Below are 11,825 nucleotides of genomic sequence, written 5' to 3' on the forward strand. Positions count from 1 at the left end.
ATTCACATTGTGACAAAGATTGTCTCAATATGAAAATCAACCATGGTCAACTGTGATCCAATGTCGCATTGTGACAAAGATTGTCTCAATATGAAAAGCAATCATGCTCAATGATGGTCAATCGTGGTCCAACGTCGCATTGTGATAAAAATTGTTTCAATATGAAAATTAATCATGCTCAACAATGGTCAACCATGTCCACCGTCGCATTGTGACAAATATTACCTCAATATGAAAATGAACCATGGTCAACCATGTTTCTTTTAGGGTTTATAATATTTATCTTAGGGTTTATATACCTTGGTATTATAATATTACTCCCTTGGGTTTAATATTATCCCTTGGTTTTATAATACCTTGGGGTTTTAGAGTTAATCCATTGGGTTTATAGAATCAATCCCTTGGGTTTATTAATCTAAGGGTTCATATTCCTAGGGTATAGTATTATTCATAAGGTTTATAATATTAATCCTAAGTTTAATAAAAATCCCTTGGGTTTATAATCATGGACAACGATGGTCAACCATGGTCCAATGTCACATTGTGACAAAGATTGTCTCAATATAAAAGTCAACCATGGTCAACCATATTTATTTTAAGGTTTTTAGTATTTATCTTAGGGTTTATATACAAAATATTTATAATATTAATCCCTTGAGTGTATATTCCCTTGGGTTTTTAATATTAATCCCTTGGGTTTATAATATCGATTTGTTGGGTTTATTAATCTAAGTGTTCATATTCCTAGAGTGTAATATTATTCATAGGGTTTATAATATAAATCCTTGGGTTTAATATAAATGCCTTGGGTTTAAAATCTAAGGATTCATATTCTTTTTGTTTACAATATAAATCTCTTATGTTTATAATCATGGTCAACCATACTTATTTTAGGGTTTATAACATTATCTTACAGTTTGTATACCTTGGGTTTATATTATTACTCCCTTGTGTTTAATATCATTGTCTTAGGTTTATAATATCTTAGGGTTTTAAAATTAATAGGTTGGGGTTATCCATAGGGTTTGTAATATTAATCCTTGGATTTCATATAAATCCCTTATGATTAATTAATTGACAATAATTAATATAAATTATAGAAAAACAATATTTATATATTTTAATAAATAATAATAATAATGTATTGTTAATTGTTAATTAATCAATTAATTAATTATTACATAAAAATGAATGAATGAATTATTATTATTATTAAAAAAATAATTATTATTAATTGATCATTATTATTCATGATAATATTAATTAATTAATAATATATTATATCATTATTAATCATGATAATATTAATTAATTAATAATATATTATATCATTATTAGTGATATTAACTAATCATTATTAATTAATAATGATATTAAATTTTAATAATAATATTAACTAATACGTGTAGTAATATTAACGAGTAGTAGTAATATTAATTAATAATAATTATCATCATAATAATAATTAATAAGTAGTAACAATACTTATTTTAAAATGTTTTTAATAATAATTAACAATATTTAATATTAATAAGTTGTTAATAATAATAATAATAATAATACTTAGTTATTTTTTTAATATTGTTATTATTTTTTTTATTATTTATTTATCAATATGAATATGAATATTATAATTAATATTAGATTTATATCATTAATACTAATTGGTATTTTTCAACCATATTTACTAATATAGTTGTAACTCTGATTTATATACGCTTATTGGTATATATCAACCACATTTATTAATGTGGTTGTGCTAGTTTATTTTACATTTAAAATAATTAATAAATTATTATGATTATCTAAATGAAATCTATTTAAAATATATTTTTAGCACATTTAATTTAAATTGAGATGTATTGTTTAAGATAATTGTCTTTTTTATTTTTAAAAGTACTAACAACTCAAAAATTTAAAGAGGCTTTAACTTTATGTTAAAGTTACCATTCATGTTTTTTAAATGAACCAAGAGGCAATGGTATATATTTATGAACATTGCAGTTTTTTTAATATTTATTTTCTTTTTTAAATGTATTTTACAAAAGGTTAAAAATTCCTTGGGGTTGTTTTATTTATAAAAATATTTTAATAACTCAAAAATTAATTATAATTATAATATATTATTTATAATTAATATAATATATAAATATAATTAAGCTTAATATTAATATAAATTTAATATTAAGCTTAAGTTTAATATAAATGTAAGTAATTAATATAAACAACCATATAATGCAATTTCTATGAGTGTCTAAATAATAAGTGAAGAGTTTATAAATAATAAGTGAAGAGTTTATGTGTTTTTTAATTTTAATATATCTATTATAATTGTTATTTATAGGCATTACATTTATAATAATAAGCGAAGTGTTAACAAAATAATAAGAGGAGCGTACAAAAAATAATTTCTCTTCTTATTCTTCACGGCTTCAGACCTAGCATGGTTATCATTTCTGGCTTAAATAAATTTGTTGGTATCTTTTAATAATTAAAATTTAATTCACTACCACAGTGAAAGGAAGTCTTGATTCAACGTTCAAATTTCCCTCAAAACTGTGTTACCTATTTTTATTCTTCTTTATAGATAAATCAACATAGATGTAACATGTTATATGTTATTAGATACATCAACATAGATGCATCATGTTATTAAAAATATGTTCTAAACATTGTTACAAGTTAGCACTTGTAAACTGAAAAATTCTATAAATCTTACATTGAATTTCAACATTATATTGGCATCCCAATGATAAATATATTTATTAGCACAATCATATCAAATGATTTCTAAATAGGTGAATCTTCCTACCAGCAATTAAATTTATGCATTTAACTATGATTTCTAAATGTTAACTATCTCTCATTTTGCTTCTTTGTCTTCATATGTTAGTTTTCTCATAACAGCATCATAAGTCAGTATTTGGCTATGACTCTTTCCATCTACCTGATTAAAAATCATAGACATATAGCTATCATCTTTTGCCCAATTATCAATATGGATGAACTCACAAACATTTATAAATAGTTGATCTTCACGGTTAAGAAGATTTGACTTTTGCTTATAACATGAAATAGTAAAAGTTCAATTAACTTGTACATAAATGAATTTTTTAACATTAATCAAATATACATTTTAAACATCTTACCATGTAAGCTGCATCCTTGAATTTGTTTTCACCTTGAAGCTCGACAATAACATTGCCAATTGTGTGTCTGAATGAAATGTCACAAATCTCCATAATGGTGATGACGTGACTTCTAGAAATCCCGCAACCACTTTACTAAAAGCTTGATAAGTATAAGGATCACTATCATAGTCAATGTTTGGAATATTGAAACAATGGGGAATATTTGCAATAACTAGGGCATAATCCCTTTTAGGTATGAGTTTAGCAATGCCTTCACGGTCGCCTTGTATTACTTGATAGTGAATAGTGTCTAGCTCATTCCAAATGAAATGAGTAAGAGTTGGATCAAGTTCAACATTCTTAATACGTTACTTCTTCAGTCTTTCGATATTTATTTTTTCAATAAAGGTTCCAAAATTATCTGGTGCTCCATTATCATCCTTCTTCATATTTTATAAAATAAACAAATATATGTGTAAGTTATAAATTAAAAATAGTACGCAGATGAATAAAAATGAATGTATAAATCAACATACTTTTTTAAATGCAAGATAAAAAAAAATTAATGTTGATGTAGAACTTGAATCTGGATAGTTGCGTACAACATCATCCCAACTATCTTCATTCAACAATTTAACCACTTGTTCTTGAATTTTCATGTAAACTTTGTGACTGCATAGATAAAGTAAAAAAATTTAATATAATGATATGTATAACAAATACTACCAAGAAAAATATGTTATATTTAAAAGAAAATTATAATCTAGAAATAAATAAAAATAATTCAACAAACTTACTTTTGAAATTCCTCAGAAATTTCCTCCAATGATAATTCCCCTGACCTCACACAAGATAATATTGTTTTGACAATTTTTTCATCATTCACTCCTTGCAATGCTCTCCAAGGTGTGATAGTCATATCTTCTGGAAGTTGCTTCATTTAAGGACCTAATTTATTGTTGCTACATATCAATGGCTTAGACTTTTTGACCTTTTGGTTTTGAATAAAATGTTCTCTCACATGCTAAAAATCTCATTAATCAACTCCCATATCTCTCAAGTTATAAATGCCAACTGGAAAATGTTATCAACACCTATGAATAAATCATTAAATTTGCTGCCTTTGCCACCTTTTGAATTGATTTTCTCTTCAATTGGATAGCCTATGTCCATACAACATTCCTTTCGTAAATCTATAGTAACATTTATCCTATCCCCACCACATTTTTCTTCAAATTCACTATGAATAAGTCTAACCCTTTGGATGAAAGTCATAGACATCCTATATTCATTATCTGAATTATGATCTCATGCCACTAACTTTGCTTCTATATCTAATAAACCAGCATAAATGATACATTTCATTGTTTCAAAATGTGGGTTATTGGGATATTCCTCCATCAATTGTCTTTGAGCTTCTACAAAATGGTTCCCCCCAAGCACATAATAATTGTATTCAAAGCATTTTGACTTATCAAATGCTTCTTTGTTGGGAACTTGAACTGGATCAACAAAAAACACATAATTAACGACATGAGCATATGGATTGTACCTCATCAATGTCTTCAAGTTGTGAACATGCAAATGATGTGGCTTTCTGATTTGATATTTACATTGTCCTTCACTTGCCTTATAGATCAGTCTGACATTAAGCTGAAATGTATGACCACCCTTAATTAAGTTTCTCTTTCTCAAGTTCTTTCGAATGGCATTTTGTTTTGTTTTGATAATGCCATCCTCTAAATCAGCTCCTAGTGTAATGATTTCTCTGCTTTCTTTTGAAGTTCCACTAGGTTCTTGATTGTTGGTAATGACTACTTCAAAATGTTCAACTTTACTTTTCTTCTTCATAACATTCTCATCATTAACTGTAACAGATTTATTCTTGGGCATTGTTACTTTTGGTCTTTTACGGCTCTTCTCAGTTCCAATGTCATCTTTAGTAACGACAACATATTCTTCACTGCCAGTTTCAACTTCCTCGTCTTCAAAAGTAGCTTGTCTACCCTTGCTAGATTTATCCACTAGAGGCTTTTTTTCTGATCCCTTGGATTTAGTTTTGTAGCATCATGAGTTACTACATTTTTCTTGTTTTCCATATCTTCTTCTGACACTAAGTAGAAACTACTGACAAATTTCTCGGGAAAATTGCATCCTCTAAGCTATATAATATCTTTAGAGGTCTAAGCTAATGCAACTAAAAAAACGTGCGCGCTCTGCTCTGAACCGCGGAGCCGAGTTTAGGTTTGCCGTCACCACCAATCTTGGATGCAGCCATGAGCGGACCTGGGGGTGGGGAGTCCGCTCCCACCCCTCCATCATCCTCTGAAGAAGCATTTCGAAGACTATTAACGCAGAAAGGGAAGAAGCAACAGAACTCTGAGGTGCCGAAATTCATAAAAAAGCTTGAAGAAATACCAGAGATAGCACTTCCAGAGGAACAACTGATTAAAATTGCTCTTGCTCTGTCTGACAGAGGCCTGGTAGGGCAGTTTATGGGCCGATGGCCGTCCACTAAAACTACGGACGATTGGATTCAGCGAAACTGGAGACCTCAGCTGAAAAATAACGTGATTTGTTATGCTGTGGGACGAGGCTATTTCATCTTTGAATTTACCACCAAAGAAGATCGCGATCTGGTGTTCAGAAACGGGCCGTATTTTATGGGAAATCAGGGACTGTATCTCAACAAATGGAGTCCTGACTTTGACCCATCCGTCGATGTCCCTAAGGAGGCGCCGGTCTGGGTTCGTTTACCTAACCTCCCGTTACACTGTTGGAGCTATCAATCTCTGCAGAAGATTGGTAATGGGTTGGGTCGATTCATTGACAAAGCTGATCACAAGGGCCAATATACATGTGCTAGAATCTGCGTGGAAGTCGATTTGGAAGCCGGTCTACCAGAAGCGATCAAACTCAAAGTTGGCGAATGGCAGCACTACCAGAAGCTGGACTACGAGTAGTTGCCTTTCAAATGCCGAACCTGCCATGAGCACGGACACTTCCAGAGAAACTGCCCAAAAGCTCCAACAAGGAACACGGTTGAAGAAGAAGGATGGAAAGAAATCAGAAAGGGAAAGGCTGTTCCAAAGCCTCCGGGACAGAACAACTCCGTTCCGATGGGGAAGCCTCAATTTAATCCAAAAGCCGTTGTTGCTTCTAAAGACGGCTCCTCCTCTGGAGAAAAGGTGGATGTCAAGGAGACCCAAGAGGAAACAGAAAATAAGGAGAAACAAGTGAAAGTAAATGAAGTTGAACCAACAGTTCCTCCAGCTGAGGATTGTCAGAGGGAAAATGAAGGCAATGAAGAACACATCAGTCTAGCCTCAGACTCTGAGGGAGAATCAGAAGAGAGAGATTCTGAAACTGATAACTCGCTAGTCACCCCAATCAAGACGACTAGAGGGCGAAAATCCAAGAAGAAACAGAGAGAGGAAAAAACTTACATAGATGTCCTCCAAGGTTCCCAAAAAACTCTCAAAGCAATCATGAATACCAGATCTGGGCGCAAGAGTAACAAGGCTCCAATAGGAGCCTCATCCCCCCAAACCAGTAAATAATGAAATACGTCTCCTGGAACTGCAAAGGTTTAGGTAGCAGATCGAAAGAGGAAGCCTTGAAAGATATAGTGAGAATATACTCGCCTGAAATCCTCCTCATCCAGGAGACAAAGCTGGAGGGTCTTCCTCTCCTCCACTTCAGTAAATTTTTTTGGAAAAAAGGCCATGGAAGAGCGGTTAGTGCAAGAGGCGCCTCTGGTGGAATAGCCACCTTCTGGAACAACGCCATATATGATTTTATTCAAGAAAAAAGCAGCCCCCACTGGCTTTTCACTCAGCTTCTCCACAAGGATTCTGGTCAGAAAGTAAGTATGTTTAATGTTTATGCTCCTGTTTTGCCAAGCGAGAAAAAAATCTGTTGGAACTCGCTTCATTCATTTCTTTTAGAGCAAAATCCTGGGAATATCATCATTGCAGGTGACCTGAATGTCACCCTTGCTCTTGATGAGAAAAAGGGAGGCTCCATTGTCAGGGACCCTGCCAAAGAATGGGTTGAAGATATAATGCTGGGCTGGGACCTGGAGGACATTAAACCTTCTTCAGGTAAATACACCTTGTCCAACAAAAGAATAGCCCCCAATCACATTGCTGCTCGTTTGGATAGATTCTTTGTCCACTCTTCTTTCCTGACTTGCGGTCTTATGGCAACCTCTAAAATTCTTCCAAATCTCACCTCTGATCATAAGCCCATCCTCCTCGAGCTTTCCATGGATAGCAATCTAGGCCCCATTCCTTTTTGGTTCAGCCCTCTTTGGATCCAGCAAGAAGGCTTCCAAGAGGTGGTCTCGGAATCCTGGAATAGGCCCGTCCACGGTTCTCCATTCTTTGTGTGGGAAGAGAAAATCAGGGTTCTAAAAAGAAACCTTAAAGAATGGGCCAAAAGATTGCAATCCCCTACAACCAAAAGAAAAGAAACTCTAAACAGGCTCGCTGCTCATCAGTTAGATATGGAGCATAGTCCTGTTTCTCAAAGCCTGCTCCTAAAAGAAGTCGAGGTTCAAAAAGAGGTTCATAGATCTAGCAGGGAGGAGGAAGAATTTCGGCGACAGAAGTCTAGGAATCTATGGCTACAGTCCGGAGATAAGAACACCAGCTTCTTTCATAAGCAAGCCGAAGCCCGAAAGAATTTCAAATCAGTCTCAGAGATTCATTACCAAAATACAGCGATTAAGGATTTCGAAGGCATTAAGAGAGCTGCATATTCCTTCTATCAAGATCTTTATTCGGCTCCTGAAGAACCAGCTATTGATCCTCATGCCTATCCGATTGATTTAATTCCCAAATTCGTCCAGGATTCGGATAATGCCATGCTGATAGCTCCGATTAGTATGGAAGAGCTAAAGGATGTTCTGAACAGCATGGAGCCTGATAAAGCCCCAGGCCCAGATGGGTTCTCTGTCAGGTTTCTTTTGACTTGCTGGTCAACAATTAAAAAAGACCTATTGAGAATGGTCAGAAAATCCCAGAACTGTGCAAAGCTGGGCGGTGGCATCAACTCGGCCTTTCTCGCCTTGATCCCAAAAGAGAAAGGCGCCTCAGACTTCAGCAGATTTAGGCCAATATCCTTGTGCAATTCCAGTTATAAGTTGGTCTCCAAAATAATAGCTAATAGGCTTAAAAACATTTTGCCAGACATAATCCCTGAAAATCAAGGCGGATTCATAAAAGGAAGAAAGATATTGGACAACATTGTGCTGGTGCAAGAAGCAGTTCACTCTAGCTGCCAAAGAAACGAGAAAGGTATGGTGATTAAGCTCGATCTGGCTAACGCATTTGATAGGGTGAGACATGAATTTTTGTTCGCTGTGATGAAGAAGCTAGGCTTCTCAACAGACTTCATAAACTGGGTGAAAGCCTGTATTGCCTCACCATGGATTGCGCCATTGGTCAATGGCCGTTCTACTGACTTCTTCCAAGCTTCTAGGGGCCTGAGACAAGGATGTCCTTTGTCTCCGCTCCTATATGCTGTTCAGGCCTCGGTGCTTAGTTTCCAACTCGATCATAATCAGCAAAATCAAACTCTGCCTGGCCTCAGAACTACTCACAAGGTGAAAGACATTAATCATGCCCAGTTCGCCGATGACACCTTGTTGCTCGGAGGAGCCAGCATAATCTCTGCCAGACACTTCAAGAGGGAGCTGGACATTTACAGGTTGATCTCGGGCAGCAAAATCAATTATCGAAAATGCTCTATCTATGGCTGGAACTGCTCGATCAAAGAGCTGTCTGATATTGCAAGACTTTTAGAAATGGATGGAATTCGAAATTGGGAGTCATTTAAATACCTCGGGATTCCAATCTTCAAATCTAAGCCTAAAGTTGCTCACTGGATGCCTCTGCTCGATAAGATAAAGAATAGAATCCAAGCTTGGGGTGCCTCTTGGCTGAATAATGCAGGGAAAGTCACCCCTATGAAATCGGTCCTAATAAGTATGCCTCTATATCAAAATTCTATTCTCCTTGCTCCCAAAACCTTTCTCAGCAAATTGGACAGCCTGTTGAGAATATTTCTGTGGGAAGGTGGGAATAACAATGATAGAAGGATCCATTTAGTGAATTGGGAAACTCTCAAGAGACCATTTCTGGAAGGAGGCCTCCATCTGCGTAACTTGGCTGCCCAAAATCTTGCTTTGGGATCCAAGATACTGTGGAATTTAGTCTCTAGAAATTCTAGCTGGAGTAAAAGAGTCATTTGGAAGAAATACTTCCAAGGGCAACGCTTGAGATGTCTGGATAAGCCTCCAAGACTTCTAAAAGGATCCCCGATCTTCAATCTTTGTAATGCTGCTAGGTAGCAATTCAACCATTACCTTTATTGGATCCCTGGTAATGGAAGGAAAATTAAAATCTGGGAAGACTCGATTTTGGGGGACCAACCACTGAACCATGTGGAATGTCTTGCAAACATCAAAGATTGGCTTCAGTCTTGCAACTTGCACACTCTGTGGGATATTACGAATTGGAAAGAAGCTCCTGATAGAACCTGGGACTGTTGGAACCTGGGGGAGGTCCCCATTATGCTGCAGGGGGAAGCTTCTTTATTGTTAGATCTGCTCCAAGGAAAATCTCCTTCAAAGGCCACTACTAAAGACAAAAGAGGCTGGGGCTCCCTCTCTGGCTCTTACACTATTTCCGAAGGTTATAAAAGAATTATGGCTATCCCATATGCTCCACCCAATCCAGCCCAATGGAAATTTATATGGGATTTCCCATCTCTCCCCAAAATCGACTTCTTCTGTTGGACCGTTGCACACCAAAGCATTCTTACCAGAGATAACTTGCGAAGACGTGGGATGGAAGGACCTTCCAGATGTCCACTTTGCTGGTCTGATGAAGAAACTATCAGTCACTTGTTGCTGCTTTGCCCCTTTGCTCAAGAAGTCTGGAGGGGAGTTCTGTTGTTAGATCCAGCTAACCTTGATTTTCCAGATAACATCCCTTCCCTGTTCCGAACTTGGGTTAGCTTATCTCCCTTCTGCCTTAAAAATAAAAGTCTTCTTAAAACAAGTTGGATGTGGATCCCTAAATTCATCTGCTGGAAACTGTGGTTGGAAAGGAACAACAGAATTTTTCGAGAAGAAAGATGCACTTCTATAAGAGTTATCTCAAAAATAAAAGCTTTGCTGGGTGAGGCTTTGGAAGCCAATACCTCCTCAAGGAACGAAATGAGTCTGGTTAAAGAGGAGGAGCAATGGTTCAAAGATCTGGTTCCAAATCTGAAGGAAAGACCCATTCCTTCTGTATCCGCCCATGCCCACTGGGAGATTAGGCTGGAAGAACTGGAGTTCATTAAGTGGAGATCGGCCCTGGATGATCACTGTTTATTCTTCGACGGGGCCTCAAAAGGAAACCCTGGGGCTGCTGGTAGTGGTGGAGTTCTATTGAGTCCTGGAGGTTTTCCGGAACTGCGATTCCATTGGGGTCTGGGAATCGAAACCAATAACAGAGCGGAGGCTCTTGCATTGTGGCAGGGGTTGACTCTGGCGATTAACAGAAATATCCTTTCTCTCTCTGTCTTTGGAGATTCAAGACTTATCATCCAGGCACTGCTAAATCCTAAGACCTCCCATCAGGTTCATTTAGCCACTATAATCCGAAAAATCCGGCTATTACTGCCCAAGTTCAATAAAATCTCCTTCTTTCATATTTTAAGGAATCTCAATTCTCAAGCTGATCTGGAGGCCAATCTTGGCTCCCTCTGTCCTCGGAGATCCCTGGTGGTCAACTCGATTGAATCTTCTTGCTCCATCCCTTAATGTACCTGTTGATCGGTCCTCCTATCCTATTTGATCTATGGGCTACCTATTTTCTCCTCATTTCCTGCTCAACGGGACCTCCTCTCAAATCAAACCAAGTAAATCGACGATCTCAGGCCTGAGCTCAGTTTCTTTTTCATTGACCACTGTAACCCTGTCGAGTTCCTGCTTTTCAAGAGCCCACAAAGGCTCCCCATGGGGGCAACTCAGTTTCAGCTTTGATCTTCACTTTATTCTCAACCCTGAAGGCCGTGATCAGCATAAACAGAGCCTCTCATTCCCGGAAAGCAGCATCCTCTGAGCTATGCAAAAATTGCGATGGAGCTCCCCGCTGCAGAAGCAATCTCTCCAAAGCGTGGTCAATCAGGTTCCTCTGCCAATCAACAGCATCGATGCTCTTAGGCACAGCAAGATCAGGATCCGTCCAAGGAAGTCCTCTGGCACTAGGCGATGTTCCACCTTGTCCAACAGCCAACACTGAGAGAATTCATGTCAAAGTCGACGAAGCTCAATTCTCTGACTCCGAACATCGGATGGACTAGTAAATCTCCGGTTTAGTGGCGAACAAATCCAATTCCAATCAGATTTTCTCAGAACTCTGACTCTGACTTCGCAGCATTGTAAAAGCACGCGATAGCTTGTTTGCCGCCCAAATAAAATTAACTGTTACTGTCGAAAAAAAAAATATCTTTAGGAGATTCTGCATTTGTATCATTCAACCTCTTCTATTTGAAAGGGATGGATTCTCCTGATAGTGAAGTTTCGCTTTGTAAAGCATCAACATCTTCATTGCGTAACAACTCTAATCATATTGATGAATATAATGGAAATTTTTCCACTATGAATAGAAAGTTAATTCTTCCACTTAGTCCTAATCC

General features: G+C 36.5%; 1 protein-coding gene across 1 annotated transcript; it reads left to right on the forward strand.

The window, feature by feature from the left end:
- Positions 1-10,356: 10,356 nt before the first annotated feature.
- LOC149257048 (uncharacterized) lies at positions 10,357-10,947 on the forward strand. Its single transcript, XM_089453698.1, has one exon. The coding sequence runs from the start codon at positions 10,357-10,359 to the stop codon at positions 10,945-10,947; it is 591 nt and encodes a 196-aa protein (XP_089309824.1).
- The last annotated feature ends 878 nt before the right edge of the window (positions 10,948-11,825 follow it).

This window comes from Pinus tabuliformis, chromosome 6, assembly GCF_031772625.1.
Source record: "Pinus tabuliformis cultivar Carrire ecotype Pingquan chromosome 6, CPIR1, whole genome shotgun sequence".
In the NCBI taxonomy this organism is placed as follows: domain Eukaryota; kingdom Viridiplantae; phylum Streptophyta; class Pinopsida; order Pinales; family Pinaceae; genus Pinus; species Pinus tabuliformis.

Excerpts from the sequence above, each read along its gene's own strand:
- LOC149257048 (XM_089453698.1), top strand. The coding sequence starts at position 10,357 with ATGAGTCTGGTTAAAGAGGAGGAGCAATGGTTCAAAGATCTGGTTCCA.